This window comes from Notamacropus eugenii, chromosome 1 (assembly GCF_028372415.1).
Source record: "Notamacropus eugenii isolate mMacEug1 chromosome 1, mMacEug1.pri_v2, whole genome shotgun sequence".
Lineage (NCBI taxonomy): Eukaryota > Metazoa > Chordata > Mammalia > Diprotodontia > Macropodidae > Notamacropus > Notamacropus eugenii.
The window spans coordinates 610,987,643-611,005,443 of NC_092872.1; the positions used below are offsets into that span (position 1 = coordinate 610,987,643).

A 17,801-nucleotide genomic window follows, 5' to 3' on the forward strand; every position below is an offset into this window, starting at 1 on the left:
GTATGGAGTTAGAAGGCTCCTAGATTTTGAACTAGAAGGGACCTTAGAGATCAACTAACCCAACTCCTTCACATTTGGAAGATGAGGAAACTATGACCCAGAGAGCAGATATTATATGCCCAAAGTCTAGGATCATGGGACCATAGTTTCTCTGGCTCCAAATCCATTATCTTATCTGCTATGTCAAAAAGGGAACTCAGGGTCAAGAACAAAAGGAAAGTACAGAAAATAGAATTTGAGGGTATATTTCAAAGGAAGAAAACCATGTCCTAGTGATGTCCTTTTAAAGAAGGGAAAGGAATAAGAGGACCTACTATAAAAATCAGATACTACTAAGTTTAGCAACAAAGAAAAAGTCAGGTATGAAAGTTGAAAAGGGGTCTGTGAAATTTAACCACCAAAGAGGCGATGATTGGTGAATTTTTGGAAACTTGTTCTGTTTTGTTCCCCCCATTTCCTTCCTTCCTTTCCCTGCTCCATCTAGAGAGAAATCTTGGATATATTTTATCAATTTTTATTAATCTTTTTAAGACTGAGAACCTTCTGAGCTGTGGAGAATTATACATTGTCTTACAAGTTATTTGTACTCAATAAATGTTTATTGTTAACAGAGTTCATTGAACATGTCGGGAGTATCCCATTTGTGCTCTGGATTTTCCTATCAGGGAAGGAGCATCGGTATTGATTCACGGAACAGAAGGAACTGATTCTACGCTTCAGGTTACCTCCCTGGCCCAGATCATCTTAGAACCAAGATGTAGGACCATCCGTGGTTTTGAGGCTCTTGTAGAGAGAGAGTGGCTACAGGTAAAAAACATTATTTGATTCTAATAGAAATTGCCGGAAGTATCTGTATCATCATCTATTCAAAAGCAATTGCCCTTATGTATTGATTTCTTCTTTTTGTAGTAGCTGTCACAATATCTATTGCTGCAACATTTTGAATGATAAACAACTTTTCTGTTTTATTCCTTGACAGATGACTCCTTCATCTTAATGCCTGTTGAATGAATTAAATTCAAACTAACAAATAGTAGAATATTTATATAGAAGGCACCATGTGGGACAAAAAATACATGACTGTCCCAGTTTGACTGCAGTTTGCTGTCTAATAAGATGACATATAAATGAATGTCACAGAGAGCTACAGAAATTAAGCAGAAAGAATTTACTCACTTTGGACTAGGGTAGAGATGGGAGGAAGGCTATTGCTTGGGCTGAACCTCTTAAGATAGGTAGGATTCTCCCTGTCTGACTGCTCTTTCTCAGCTTCCTTTGGAATTCTTTATTGTATCTATACAGATGATACCCTGATCTGTGTATGTTGCCCTAATCTCTCCTGCACTCTCATCTCTGTATTTCTAAGTGCCTGCTAAATATCCCTACCTATGTGGCAACATGTCCAAACTTATCCCTCTAAATTTCCCTATTTTATTTGAACAAGACCCTCTGCATGAATCTGCTTTTGGGTCATAAACCCTAGCTATTAATGCCTATAAACCTTTGTGTATTTTACAGCTTTTATTACTTTAATCATAAGTTGAATATTCTATTCTGAAAAGAAGTTCCAAAAAAGAGTGCTATTTCAATTTTTTATTAGACCAAAAAAATAAGATCTCATATAACATGACAATAATGACCTAACTTTTAGAGTCAGTGCTATGAAAAAAATCATGAAAAAGTGCTATAAAACTAGAATTTCTTTGGAGCAAAATTAATCATTTATAATTTTAATTCAATCTTATTATAATGTTCATAATATTGTTATGAACGCCATTCATGTTCTTGACACTGACCTTTGTTATGTTACCATCATATTATAGTATATTATTGTCCCTTTTCCCTTCTCTTCCAAGTCCTTTCTCTCTCTTTTGCAATAACTCCAGAAGCATTGTGTAGTCATCTGTTTACTCTGTGATTCAAGTATGATCTCAATAGTTATGGAAATCCCAAGAATTAATAGAAGTTATTTCAGTTTGCTTCATGTCAACTAATATGATCTAAAACTCCAAACTTTAGTACTTTGTGATATGTGTTGCTTTGAAGTGTAAGAGTCTGATTAGTTAAGAGACCAGTCTGTTTAGTTTCTGATCATGAGGATAAAAAGCAGAACTTGGGCATTATTGATTCTTTGCAATGACTATCACTAGAACATATCATTTCAGTTACTCACTTTGGACAGAAGGTGGCAGATTCTTCTGATTATTTCTGCAGACCACTGTTTTATAAATAGGCCATACAGTAATTGAGTTTGGAATGGGCTCTTTTGAGTGCTTCTAGTCTTGAGAGTATAGGATACCCTCCAGATAAAGAGGGTTTAGAAAATTGTTGGACCTAGACAGAATAAAGTAATCCTGCTTTCATGTTTTAAAAAGTGCAGCACTTGGCAATGTTGCATGCATCATTTCAAATTTAGTATTTGGGAGGGGGAATGTTATTTTTTTCACGGATTCCTGGTTCACATTAGTATCCAGAACATCATGGTTCCTTGGAAGCAGACATGCTGCTTTGGATGAATAGGAAACAACTCCAACAATTTGCTGTTTGATATATGGTCCAACTCTGAAACCAAACTAAAATAATCTGGCCACATCTCTTCATGGACTTGGGTTTATTCCTTAGCCATAGTAACAAATTTGATTATCAGAAATGACTTAAAACTTTGAGTGTCTAAGGAAAAGCAGAGCTTATAACTGGCCTTCCATGGAAGAAAATAGAAAAGGAAGATGGCAGTCATTTTTTCTTTTACCTATAAGGATAATAGTCTTTTTTTCCTCTTATCTCTTGAGTTTTACAATTCTGGGAATTTGAGGCATAATGGTAGACTATGAACAAGACCTTCTGCATTCACTTGTCTTTGGGCAATAACCCACTAGCTAGTGTTTTCAACATGCTCCCATAAAAAGTACATTAAACCTACTTGTGGCAGCTTATTGTAATGGAATGTGCTCCTTTTCCATTGAATTTATTGTGGATGACAGCATCTTTCAACAGCACTTCCTTGATTTTGAATGGGCAGGAGGAAACATCAGTTTTAAACCAAGAAATTGACTAAATCTGATGCCCCCAAACTTCTTTCAAGAAGAGTTGTGTTTTACCTGTACAGCAGACAGTTGGGGGCTTTTTATCAGCATTGAAGTCTCTGCTAAGGAGTTATGCTTTCTCATTTAAAGAGTCTTTCTGGAAAGGTTTTCCCTCTGAGGATGCCTTCTGTGTTATTACCAGGCATCTGTCACACCTGGGACAGATATGATAGTAATGACTGTACTCTCATGTTCTCACTGTAAGGCTTTGCATTATTCTTTACCTCTAGGCAGGCCACCCTTTCCAGCAGCGCTGTGCCCAGTCAGCCTACTCCAACAGTAAGCAGAAGTGGGAAGCACCCGTGTTTTTTCTTTTCTTAGACTGCGTGTGGCAAATCCTGCGCCAGTTCCCTTGCTCCTTTGAATTTAACGAACAATTCCTCATCTTGCTCTTTGAGCACTCTTATGCCTCACAGTTTGGGACGTTCTTGGGCAACAATGAAAGTGAAAGGTAAGCACGCATCTCTGTTGTTCCTGGCAGCAGCCCACCTTACATGCTTTGTAGTCCCTGAGTTAGAAAAACTAAGCTTTGTCTCCTTGTATATAATCATTCACATTACAAAACATACTACAACTCAAAACACAAAAATTACGTGTTCTGTGGGAATGTACATTCTCAAGACCTTTGCCTTAAATTGCAGGCACACTTGAGTGAGATCCCATGAGTGAACTGGAATTCTGGAGTTCTCCAGCACTGCCATTTTTCAAAATTGGTCTCACATAGTCACATACTCAGAACTGGAAGGGACCTCATACCCAGCGAGCCTTCCCACTATTAGATAGCTCTGATCATTAAGAAATTTGTTAGATAGCTCTGATCATTAAGAAATTTCTCTTTACATCAAGGCAAAATCTACCTCACAACTTCAAACCAGCGCTCCTTTTCTCTGGCCTCTGGGGCCAAGCGTAGCAAGTCTGTGAAGATATTGGGCACTACTATAGCTGTCCCATTTCACAAGCCCAACAAACACTACGTCCTTAGGTTTATGTAGAAGATGCACCGTGGAATGGTCTCCACAACTATTACATGGAGAAATGTCTCATACTTATACTAGCATTTATGCAGCATTTTCTAGTTTACAAAGTCCTTTTCTGATGTAGCACTGTGATACAGATAGTGCAAGGAGTGGTATTCCCATTTTGTGGACGAGGAAACTGAAGCCAGGAGAGTTTAACACACTTATCCAAGGCCATACAACTAGTAACTGCCCAGGCGAGGCCTTAAACTCTGGTCTTCTGACTCAAAGTCTCAGTTGTTTCTACTTTTCCAAATTAACCTCCTTAGGAAATTGTGATCTTCAAGAAGCCTGAGTTTGTCTAAAGGCAAAATGTGATATGTTTTTGATAGCCATTTCCATTTAATTGAACCAATACAAAACAGTTTTGTCTTTTAAAAAAACCTTTTTAACAGGTTTATCTTTAGCTACAAACATAGATGATAATGCATAATTTTCCAGAACTGTATTGACAAATTTTTCAGTTATGATTTTCCTTTTGTAGATTTAGTTCTTTTAATCCAGTTTTAGTGCAAACCTTAGAATGATTTGATGAGTTCTGCAGAAAGGTCTTATGGTCTCCAAAGATAAAATTGCTACTGAATCTACAAGTTCTTTACATGTTTGCTTTAACAAGAATAGACCCTTAGTATTTGAACATGTTCACATTCCATGTAAGTGGCTGCTCCAGGTGTTTTATTCCCAGGTTTCTCTTAATGGTATTGTGGAAGTAGGACAAGATTAGTTTGTTTTTAGGCCTGTTGAAGAACTAGTTCAAACTTTGACTCAAAACTAATATTTTGTAAAACTTTCCTCAGATCATAGAGGTGAGGGAAGGGAAAAGCATTTATTATGTGCCTACTATGTGCCAGATGCTGCACTAAGCACAATTTTTTAAGTTAATGAAATAGGACTAGTTAGCCATTTTCCATTTTAAGTTGATTTTATAGGAGTAGTGGCCTTCATTCACAGTAGCATGGGATTGCTGTCAGAACTGTTAGTATTGCCAAAGTCATATCTTAATGAATGTTATTATAACACCGAATTCTATATAATAATACTGTTTACATGTCCTACCAGCAGCTTATATTAGAAATATAGAGTTTTAGTGACAGATGCAAGCTTAGAAATCTTTAATCCAGTGCACTTATTTTACCAAGGACACTGAGGACTGGGAAGGTAAAATTATTTGCTTAGGATCTCTCATCTAGGAAATGACAAAGATTCTTAGTTATTCTAGTGCTAACTCCACTGCACAGCGGGGCAAGCCCCTGGTTCTTCCTGGGCCCATTTTCCACTCTGAGATGAAGGATTATCTCTCCAGTCCCTTCCATCTCTGACATTCCACGTTTTTGTGAGAGAGCCCAGCACATGGGATGCTCTTATTTCAGCTTCTCATCTTTCACTCCTCGTGGGTCTCAGTTTCTTCCTTTAAAGTGAACAGGATAATAAATGTCAGCCTGTGAAGAGCAGAGACTTGTGTTTTTGCCTTTACATTGCTTGTGCTTAGCACAGTTCCTTAATAAATGGTTGTTTACTAAATGATATCATTAAGTTAACATGGCTTTGCTGATATGAATGCAACAAAGTCTACTAATCAGAAAATCTGATGTAATGTCTACATTCACAAGAAGCCTCTGTAAAGTCCATGTTTGATGAAAAATATTTTCCTTATGTTTTATCATTTATACACAATAAATGTTGGAGGGCAGGGAGGAAGAGTCTTTTCCTTCAGCTGTGGAGTTTTTTTTCCCAGAAGTACGGATGGATGACTGGGAGGGAGTTACTATCCTTAGACTCATGATTTTTAGAGCAAACACCTTTTGCCAGAGGACAGTAAATATAAAATATACGGGCAGGGAGTAGAAGTAGTTAGTGATACAGGAGCAGGGTAAAGGATGGCAAAAATGTACACCCCAACAGACTGAGAAACCTCTATGGACAAAGAGAAATGAAGGTTGAAGAGCAAAAATCCCAAGACCTACAAGGAAGCCAAATTTTTTAAATTAGGCCTTTCCTTAACAAGGAGACAAGGCAGCTAAGTGGCACAGTGGACAGAGCAGTACCTGAAGTCAGGAAACCTCAGCTGAGTCAAATCTGGCCTTAGATTTTTACTAGCTGTGTAACCCTGGGCAAGTCACTTAACTCTGCCTCAGTTTCCTTGTCTGTGAAATGAACTGGAGAAGGAAATGGCAAACCACTCGGGTAGCTTTGCCAAGAAAACTATTACTGAACAACAGTGAAAGAACAAGGGGCCTCCTCCCAGTGAGTGGAGAGACTGGAGAGAGAAAAATTGTGAAGTGAGAAAATCCTGTCAGCCAGTAATCCTCCATCCTGGACTTCCATTACAACTGAACACCCTTCTATTTTCCATTGTTCTTATTATTATTTGAAGTAGAATACTTTAAAAAAAAAATTTTTAATACCATTAAGTAATACGATGTCTTGAAAACCATGTCAGTTTAATAAGCCTTGTTGCTAACTCCAGGAGGGGAAGGGGATAAATTGTTGACAGCAGTGTATTGTCGTTCATGCTTCATTCCAATTAGACCTTAGGGGCTACTTCATTTTGCCCTTAGTGACCTTGGCTCCTCAGTATTTCTGTTAGACTCCAGTTTCCTGTTCCTAATGATATTATATATGAAGCTGAAAGCTTACAAGAATGGCCACATTTACTCTCCCCAGTATTACTGCTTTCACATGTTTATTTTTCTCATAATTTGGAAGCTGCCTTCCATATCCAAGGAACCAAAATCAGATTTTTGCGTGTGTGTAAGTGTAGCATCAGTGCCTACTGCGGCCATGAATATCCTGGCACAGTTCTAAATTGCAAAATATCACAGACTCTCCACATGGAAGGCAGAGCCAAAACATTTATTCAGACACCAGAAAGCCAAATCCATTATGGTAACAAAGAAATCTATATACAATAACAATGCAGAGAACAGCACCATCCCCAAGCCTTCCCCTTCCTAGGCTTCCCACAAACCAGCTCCATGAAACAAATCACAAACAAGCTCTCACTCACACTAACCTGCTGCCTGCTTGCCTACATCCTTTCTAGCTCTGACTGCTTTCATGACTAGCTTTCTCTCAGCTCTGCTCTAGCTCAGCCTCTTCTTACTCCTCCCATTCAGCAAACTCCTCCCACCACAGGCTCCTTGGGACTTAATGGGCCTATTAATGAATAGGAAAGATTTTCCATTTAAATGACCATTACAGTAAGCCAAATTTTGGGAGAAAGACCCATATAAAATAATACTGGTCCACTCCATTAGGAGTAGGAGATTGCTTTTCATCTGTTGGAATTTCCATTACTCTGAGTCGCAGAGAATTGAGCCTGGGACTTTGCACATATTCTTTAAAAAAAATAAAGTACAGTCTGAGCCCCTTTGGAGATACAGCTCATTGACTGCCTTGCCATTGCCCTTAGGGGTATGTGGGATGGCAAGACCCTTACTCAAATTGACTACTCAGAGGCATCCCAAAGTATAAACAGAAAGTCCTTTATTCAGTTCTTGCAAGGACCAGACTTCACCCTCCTCCAAGCAGATTGGAGGAGGGGAAGCATTTTACAAAAGTAGATACAAGGTTATATAGCAGAAAACCACAAACCCTCCCCTTACCCTTTTGGCCAGTAGTCTGAGTTTGCAGTCTTTATTTTCAGAAATAAGGAAATGGGACTCAGCAGCCTGAGCTAGTAGTCTCTATTTCAGAAGTAGGGAAATGGGAGTCAGCAACACTGGGGAGAGGGGTGACAGTTTCACAGCTTCAACTTTCCCCATATCATATGATTTTGATAAATTAAAACTCAGGCCTTATGTGTGCTTTACTTTAGACTTAGGTCCCTGAGAAGTCTTCACTGACTTATCACATTCAATCTCTCTTTATTTTTTATTCCTTTGAAGACTTCTCACGCCATTCCTGGTACATTTACTCAACCAGGGAATTATCTTTGTCCACTAGCTCATCTCCTTCCTCCACACTCACAGGGATCCACCCTTGTTCATGCAGAATCATCATGTTAGTCTTGCTAGTAATCATTTTTGATATGATATCCTGCACACTTCTAGTAATTAATTACATCATGCAAGGCAGGCAGACAGGTAAAAGAGTAATGCCACTTAATGCAATGAGCACAAACCACAATATTTGTTTCCGCCAGGTACCCCCAAACTACGACCACCAGGATGTATTAAAAGGAGAAGACCAAGTTTGGAGGGGAACATGGGCAATCTTTAAAATTTCTATTTCCACACCGAAATCCAATCAGTAAATACCTCCTCACATTCTTTCCTCTATGAATTCTTTCCTTCATCTATCCCCCTTTGTGTGAATATAGGGAGAGAGCAAAGTTGATCGATGCATTGACAAATTACAAGGGGGCAGTCTCCTTGTTATAAGTACAGATACAGAGATTCAAAATACAAAGGCAGATCAATGAATTATCCATTCAGGGGTTCCATCTCATACAGCAGTCTGGGGAGGAACATCATCTGATGCAGTTTTCTGGTCTGGATGCTCCTTCAGGCCATCTTCAGCACAGCATCTCTGCATCTTCTTTCCTTTATGTTCTTGTAGAAATCCAGATGTCCACTCTCCTACAAAACTGACCTTAATACCATTTTAGATGACCATTCCTAAGCTTTATACACTTATCACTCTTACAAAATCAAAATTGAAACTTTGGCCAATTGTCATGTTTAAGAAGTTCACATTAAAACGCAGCTTTTACATTTTACATTAATTCACTATTCATTTCCCCCATCAGGAAGATGAGATTTCACTAAGGAGTCAATAACAGCCTCCAGTACTTACATAAATACAATAAATAATTATTTTTAACACAGTACATATCACATCATAAAACAATTCCAACTTCTGGTCATGTGATGCTTCTTTTAAAGCATTTACAATATAGTCCACAAACCATTTTTCATTTAACATTAACCAACTGAGAATAAACAGCAACTATGCATGCTAGTCTCACAAGCCCTTGACCTGATTGTCTTCACACTGTTACTAAAAATTAAAGGACCCTAAGTTATTGTTGTGGGTCTAAAGTCCTAAGCCTAATAGCTTAATTTTAGACTGAACCTCAGATGTTCCCCTACCAACAATCATTCAATAGATCTGGTATTATGCTACAAAACTTTTGATTTTAGGAATTTGCCATTAAAAGTAGGGACATTGCCAGGAAACAACATCTCCCTAACCTCATGTCAATTCCAGGCAGGAGTAGATTGTCAGCTGGCATTCAGCCAGGCTTAAAGTCTGCCAGGTATTAATGGGGAAACTGAGTCAGGAGAATCCTACCTCAGCCCAGGCTGAAGAGCTGCTCTCCCAACCTTCCCATGAGATCACCTTTTTGCAGTCCATACCAGCATCTCACAGGCTTACTGGCATCATGGATCAGTGGCTCAGACCACCTCTCTTGCTATCCACACCTGGAGTCAGACTCAGAAGAACAGTCAATTAATAGTCCCATGAAATCTTAAAATACAAGCTCCAGTAATCAGTTTCATATATGGCTATAATTTCACACTGGCTAAGGAATATCTTTTGAAGCAAGTCTTAAGTGACTTACTTTCTATACATGCTCTAGTTCCTGATTCAATAACAATCGTAAGTTAATGCTCCAATAGATTTACATCTGTTTCCCAAACTACTCTGTCCCTTCCTAACCCTGCTCATTCTAAAAGAATGAACTACACATATGATAAGTTCAAACACTAACTTCAACTTATTTTTGTAAAATGAATTCACATCAAACAGAAACATTTAACTTTTCCATCAATGCCAAATTTTACCAGAGGTTACCTGCCTCTAAAAGACTTAGATTGGAATTCTTTTCCCCAACCTAAAGATGTCTCTGATTTAGTCTCAGTCTCAGTAATTAATTCAATCAATAGTATTTACCCAATTGGTCTTTGTATCAGATGAAGACTTTATTCCCAAGTTGGGACCTTTGTCCATTATTCCCAAAGAGTTTTAGTCCCATTTGTCTAAAAAGGTCCTTGAAAACCTCACCTTGAAAACTCCTTGATTTTCCCCACGTTAATTGGCTGTCCTGAGGCCCACTGTATTACTGCGCTCAAATTCCTGTTCTATTTCCCACTCAATTCTATCAATCCAAATTTCTAGGTTACTGGTCACTTCCATCAAGACCATGCTGGGAATCCCTAGATCCCCTGGGCCACCCTGGGCTCCTTCCTCAGTCCCTCTGTAAATAAGATACAATTCAGCTATAAACAATATCACATTTGTATTGTGGTTTCATCTCCACCTTATAGCCAGACTCAGAAATAGCCAAATGGGAAATTTTAAAAGGAGTGTTCCTTTTCAAAGGAAAACAATGGGGAAACCGAGCCAGAAGGATTCCATCCCTGAGGACACAACTGTCCCCTGAGGTTTGTACCTTAGATAATAAGTTTCACGAATCAAAAATTTTACCAGGACTCACATCTTAAATTTTAAATTTGTCCTAAAAGCCAATCACTAGAGATTATCACCTAAATGAATTCCTGGTTTAGGAGCTCCATGTACAGCTTACATTTTATGTAGAGATGACAACTTTAACAAAGTGAAGAGCCACACCACTTGGGTGATCATTTTAGACACTCCTAAATCTTAGCTGCCCCTGGGTGAGGATGGGGCCAACTCCTCTCCATTTATGATAGAAAGTTAACATCTCTTCTCTGACCATCTCCAGTTCAGATTAGATTTTAAGAAGTCCTTCTGTAATGACTGGATTTCAGAAGGAAAGAGTGGGGTGGGGCCAGGAGGCTTTTTGTCTTAAAGTTCCTGGTGTCCATTATCTTGTCCCTTATCTTCCAAACCCCCAATAAAACCTGAAGTTATTATAACAGATTAGCTTACAAATATAAATTTGATAAGTACGCCTTTCAAAAAAAATCATACAAAAGATTCATACAACAAATATTTTCTTCTTTTAAGAACAATTTGCAATTTGTCACCAAACCCTCATGAACCTAATTGGCAACAACTACAGGACCTAAAACCAAGGCCTTTTCATATTTGATCATGAGCTTCCTTTTCACATATTTTTGTAAATGTGCTTGATTCATAGCAAAAACCAATTTTAATTAACAGTGCAATTTCTAATGTAACATTTAGATTTACTTAAAAATTTGAACTATTTAAGTTTACTTAAAACTTTAAATGAACCATTTCCCATTCAGCTGAATGCATCTCCACATCACTTTGCACAATAACTTTACCATGTGGGTATGCTCTTATCAACCTGATCAGAAAAAGTCATATTAAATTTGATTGAGTTACTTATTATATTAAATCAAGTTAAGTGATTTTCTTCTCTTCTCAAATCTCTCAATCCCATTACTCAGATTGTCTAGTTCCTTCACATCTTTATAACTTTCTGCACTAGAATCCCCCTTCTAGCTTAAAGCAAAGAAGTTAACACTGCCATTATGTTTTGAACATCAGTATTTTCATCAAATCTCTATCATGTTTAAAACCCCAGTTCATATAGCAATTGCATTCAATTAATATTACACCTAACTAATACTCTACAATCATAAATGCCAGATAACAATATCATTTTCTCCCTAATCCTGACAGGAAGAGCATTTTCAGATGCTGCTTATTATTCCTTCAGGACAAATTTTAACTTGAAATCATATCAAACCTGAATTTTGTAATCACTAATGATAAACATCTTTTATAATCAAACACTTTTGCTATTTGCAAGAAAATTTCTGACTTTTTTTTTTTGAGTCAGGCCTAGTCTGCATTCATAAATGAATGGAAAGGCTTTACAGTTCATGTCTCATTGTGGGTAAGACAGGAAATGAATTAGATGCTGGTTAGCCTGCCTTTCTTTTAGTCTGAGAGGGGGAGATAAGCTCCCTCAGCCTTCCTGCTCTTACTGGCCAGCTGCCTCACAAAGTGTCAGAGAAGACAGACACAAACCACGGACACAGACTTTCATTCACCCACAACACATACAGACAAAACATTTAACAAATCATTTTCACCCAATTTTGAATTTTGTTTTCCTTATCTTCTCAGGTGCTGAGCTAAAGAGTCTAGGCGGGCTTGTAGGGGTCCCCCACAAGACTTCTGTTCTGCTTTATCAACTCAAAAGATTCCTACCTAGGTGACTTCCTTCAGGCTACTGAATTCTTGGAGGATCCGTGCTTTGGCCAAATTGTGCCTCCTCAGATATCTTTTTCACCCCATACAAAACAACAATACTTAATCATTTTCTTTTTCTTTTCCTTTGCATTTTGGTACCTCATTTCACTTTTATAATCTATGTCCCAAGGGACTATTTACCGGTATTCTCTGACTCTGTTCTGAAACACGGGGTTTGGTCTGTTCCTTCCCCATTTTGCACGACGGCTGGCATGCAGACACCTCCGAGTCCAGACACCTCATATGTAAGACTCACTGGATCATTCCTTGAACTAGTCCACAGTGGGGGTCACCCATGCCCACCCACCAACAATCACCAATGATATTCTCAGAGGGTCCTTTCCCCTGGGATCTGCAGTTCACTAATTTGGTCGGAAGGCGTCTCCAGTCTTCCCAAGTCTAAGACTCTCTAAACTGACCCCCATACCCATGAGTGCTTACCTGCAGGTTATGCGCGCATAAGATACCTGACTGACAACCACAAACGACAACCACAAATACTGACAGGTCGGCATTTCAATTCCTTCAGAGTTTTAGAGTCCCTATACTTTCTGTTTCTACTGAGTTCCTCTGCTTCAGGTTGTTACTTCACAGAGAGGGAGGTCCTGTGCTCAGTTTCAAGGACCATTGGATAAAATCTCTCAATGGGCTCCTGCCCTTGAAACAAAGCACATACCGTCTCTCTGGGAAGTCACAGGATCCAGGACAAGCCCCCAAGAACTGTGTAGGATGGCGAGACCCCTCAAATTGACTACTCAGAGGCATCTCAAAGTATAAACAGAAAGTCCTTTATTCGGTTCTTGCAAGGACCAGACTTCACCCTCCTCCAAGCAGATTGGAGGAGGGGAAGCATTTTACAAAAGTAGATGCAAGGTTATATAGCAGAAAACCACAAACCCTCCCCTTACCCTTTTGGCCAGTAGTCTGAGTTTGCAGTCTTTATTTTCAGAAATAAGGAAATGGGACTCAGCAGCCTGAGCTAGTAGTCTCTATTTCAGAAATAGGGAAATGGGAGTCAGCAACACTGGGGAGAGGGGTGACAGACAGTTTCACAGCTTCAACTTTCCCCATATCATATGATTTTGATAAATTAAAACTCAGGCCTTATATCTGCTTTACTTTAGACTTAGGTCCCTGAGAAGTCTTTACTGACTTATCACATTCAGGGGCAAGGATCTTTCTTGTCTGGTATTTGACCTACTCTTACTAATTTCTTTTGCCCCTTCTCAGTTCTTCCTCCCTGCTGCCACTTGTCACACCTTAATTAGAAACCATAGAATATTAGATCTGGAACACCTTAGAGATCATCTAGTCAGACTCATTAATTTTACAGAGAAAGAAACTGATGCCCAGAGAGATTATATAATTTACTAGTTAGTGGCAAAGCTAAGACTAAACTACCGGCTGCTTAGCTCTCTGTTCCTATTTTCTACTACTCAAACAGACGTCTACTGCATTCTTATGGAAGGCATCACAAACGGTATCAGTGGTTATAATCTTTGTCCTACTGACTGTAAAAATATAAGGTTGCAGACATACTCCTCATAGGTCAAGGGGTCAGTACGCAAGTTAATGTGGCAAATACTTAAAACCATCAGTTAAAGATCTGAGAATGGGAAGGCTTTTCTCTGTATTTCTTAATCGTGTTTAAGGTCTTGGACTCTTGTCTAATTTGTTTTGGTCTTTACTATTATGTAGGCTACCTTTGTCATACCACTCAGATACAGAATGGAGAGAACTAATTATGTAAGAATTTTAATGGTTAGTGTCACATAGCATTCTTATAACTCAAAACTGTATAATTTCCTGCCTGTTTAGCTCTAGTACAGTGTTTAGTTATTACCCACAGTGTTTAAAAACTAGCTATACAAGGACTTTAAGGAGTAAAGGCCCACTTTACAGTAAAATCTCCGGCTAACCAGAATTAGGGAATAAAAGAGTGTTATGGCAGCTTGTTTTTATGGGTTATTTTTAGAATTAACCAAGGGCCTTTCATGTTTTTAAAACCTTCCCAAAATAATAGTAAACCTTCTTCATAAATAGGGAATGGCGAACGTAATTGAACTTTTCTTGGTTAATTAAGAATCTTGTAGTATTACAATTACAAAAGTGATAGGGTATTTTTACATAATATGTACTACTTTGTCCTTAAGTTTCAAGATACTTAGCACAGAAATATTGGGAGATTTTTGTTTCTCAACAATTTAAAATTTTTATACTAACTTAAACATAGTGAAGAGAAAAAGAGAGCAAAGTTCTTTGAATGGGTTGAAGTGGAATCCTCAACATGCCCTACCTTGCATGTGCTTTTAGTCTGCCTTCCAAAAGAGATTGCCTATAAACCAGTATCTCTGTGTTAATTCAAACTGAATTAGTTTAATTTACTAGGTAGTAATATTCTACAGGAATTTCTTTGAAAATTTAGTGCTTAGTTTATATGTCTTAGCTTGCACAGAGAGGATGTTGTCACAACATTACATGAAAGGCTCTTTAAATAAGATTATTTAATAGTGGCTAGTTACACACTTTCACTTAGGCAGTAATGATTTTCTTTCTTTATCAGGTGTAAATTGAAACTACAGCAGAAAACCATGTCTCTGTGGTCCTGGGTCAACAGACCCAGTGAACTGAGCAAGTTCATTAATCCTCTTTTTGAAGCCAATAGCCTTGTCATCTGGCCTTCAGTTGCTCCACAGAGTCTTCAGTTATGGGAAGGTAAATTGTTCTTATTTTTCCAAATCTATTTTAGTCCTAGTCATATATGCTATCTCTCTTTTTTTTATAATGTACCATCTTTTGATTTGAGAATTGTGAAGCCTCCAACTGGGCCTATGGTTCTAGTCGGTTCTCTACTTATGTGTATGCCTTACCTAACTGTACCTGTAATACCCAGGCTTCTTATGGCTAGTAGCAGAGTTTAGTTAGACAAATACTTCTTATGGCTATGTAGCAGCTCAAAACAAGTTGGACCATGTGGAGTTTGAGCCTGTAGTAATTTCATTGATGAGAATGTCCATTTGACTTGGATATTCTCCACAGCTGAAAAGACAGAGTGGAGAACTTACGGGAGGAGGAGGCAGATGACATTGGTTTCTAGTTCTATCACTAGCCATGTGAGCAAGTCATTCAATTTCTCTAACTTAAGTTTATTTACATAATGGAGCTAATAATGCCTATTTATTAGAGTTATTGTGGAGCTCAAATGAAATATATGCAGAGTACTTTATAACCTGGAAAATGCCATGCAAATGTGAAATGTTATTGTTTTAGCTAATATCAAAAGTGAAATATTACTTGTACTTTAAATTTTTTTAATGCAGTTTCATGCAATGTGCATGTTCCAAAGCCATTTAACACTAGGCATTTATAGAAGAATCCTTTAGACCAATGTTATCTGAGTGTTTTCATGAATCATAATGAATCCTTGTCAGTCACTGATATATAATATGGGAAATTATAATGTCACTTTATCTGTACCTCTTTAATGAACATTTAGATAATCCTCCCTTTGGGATTATAGATATATGAACCTATGTAGAGAAAGAAGATTGGGTACTTGTCATTCCTGTTATTCCATAAATGTAATGTTAATTCATTGTTTCTTTCCCCCTTCTGGTTTCAATAGGTGTATTCCTACGATGGAACAGATCCTCTAAATATCTGGATGAAGCCTACGAAGAAATGATTAATATCATTGAATATAACAAGGAATTACAAGCAAAAGTAAATACACTTAGAAGGCAGTTGGCAGAGCTAGAAACAGAAGATGGGATGCAAGAAAGCCCTTAAGATATCCCCTTATGGCCCTACAGTTGGAGCCTTTTCCATCACTTTCCTTCCCTTTAGTCTTTTTCTCCTGTTTTCCTCTGGTTCATCTTTACACTGAAGCTTGGAATATGCTTAAATGATGGAACTGATCTGATGCAATAGATTTCTCAACACTTCACGGATGAAATCTACAACCATTATTTACGTTAAATAAGGCCTCTTAGGCTACTTCACTTTGGGGAAAAGAAGAGAGTGATAGTCATTTTAGTTGGCATTCAAGTGATGGCATGTTTGGTGCCATTCATATTACAGACAACTTACATTTAAGTGTAAGCTTAAGCTTATCCTTTTTAATTTAAATCTTATGTGAATGGTCAGCTGTGGACAAAGACGAAAGTCCATCTAATTAAAAGATTATATGGCTTTCATTTTTTTGTCTCGGGTTTTTGCTGTTGGTATCAGACTTCTGTATGCTTCAGGTGCAAAAATATGGGTTTTCAAACCAGAAGTGTCAAATTAAGGCATTTTTTGTTTAATGCATCTTTTCAAACAATAGCCTTTGTTTAGTAAAATGGGTTTGCACCTTTTTTGGCATAATTCAGATTGACAAAGCTATATTTATTTTGCATTCAGTTTATCAAAAAAGAAATAAGATAAATGCAGTAATATCATCATTTCATTGTTATGGGACAGTTTCCCTTGAAAGAGAAACCAGATAGTCTGATGGATTTCTCTTAAGAATTAAATGTGTTGAAAAGTGAACACTAAATCAGAGTTGGAAGAATGTGCAATATTGACATTGAGGTCTGTTTGTTTTAAGTTTCTTGGCCATACTTTCTAGAAGTGAACATAACATTGAAGGCCAGAAGGGAAAAATGTCATTTAGAAGAGGTCATAATTTACATTGTAAAAAGTGGTTACCTTAAACCAGAGACGCACTGCCCTTGTCTGATGTTCTCATTGCACTGGTTTTTGCCTTTTTTTTTTTTTTAAAGAGTAAGACTTGACAAATAGGTTACAACTTTTATGTGATTTTTTTTTATCACAGTGCATTTTTGTCTTGACTATGCTAACTTGTCCATGTTCTACGTTAGACAAATGTGATTTAAGAGAGAGAACAAACTATGTTATTGTGATGTAGTACCACATTTTAAATTTCAGAAACTTAGTTGATTAAAAGATTTTCAAATGTTATACAAAAGCATGACTTACTTGTTCTGGTTTCAGTTTTTTTCTCCTGGTCAGCTCTAGAAAATTTGTTGCCAAGTTTTTTCAATGTTAATTTTGTTTAGCAAAATTATTGGTACTTATTACTTTTTAAGAGGACAGTGCGAAAGATTAGGTTTTAATACCAATTCATTATAACACCTATACATATAATCATTTTAGTGTAGAATGTTGAAACATAACCCAGATTTAGTGCTACTGTATGTTGAGGAAAAGGACAAACTTTTTGCTCTCTGTTCTTGAATGTAAATCTGTGACCGCAGTAGCCCTAGAAACTGGCGAATACATGCCGCTTTTCTCCATCCAATCCAAAAATGTGATCCTACCACTTTAAAAGTTTCTACTCTTCTCATTCCTTCCCCTGGCTGGTTAGAGGTAATTTGAAAACCTGTCTTTAGAGAGAAGTTCCCTTGTAGGTATTTTAGAATGGCTGGCTTCTCTGGCTATCACTGTGGACCTTGGGGAATAATAGGCTTCCTTAAAAGACTAAGGCAAGGAAGGGAATTGAGATCTATGCATAAATAGACTAGAGCTAGTCACACACACACAC

At 37.7% G+C, this 17,801-nt stretch overlaps 1 protein-coding gene across 2 annotated transcripts in view; it reads left to right on the forward strand.

Moving 5' to 3' along the window:
* The window catches only part of MTMR9 (myotubularin related protein 9), a 55,826-nt gene extending 38,595 nt beyond the window's left edge, over positions 1 to 17,231 (forward strand). For both annotated transcript variants that reach the window (XM_072634846.1, XM_072634847.1), the window contains exons 7-10: positions 666 to 807; positions 3,314 to 3,534; positions 14,820 to 14,971; positions 15,882 to 17,231. In XM_072634846.1, the coding sequence (XP_072490947.1) occupies positions 666 to 807; positions 3,314 to 3,534; positions 14,820 to 14,971; positions 15,882 to 16,045 (679 nt within the window). In that variant the 3' untranslated portion in view covers positions 16,046 to 17,231. The remainder of the gene's footprint in view (positions 1 to 665; positions 808 to 3,313; positions 3,535 to 14,819; positions 14,972 to 15,881) is intronic.
* The last annotated feature ends 570 nt before the right edge of the window (positions 17,232 to 17,801 follow it).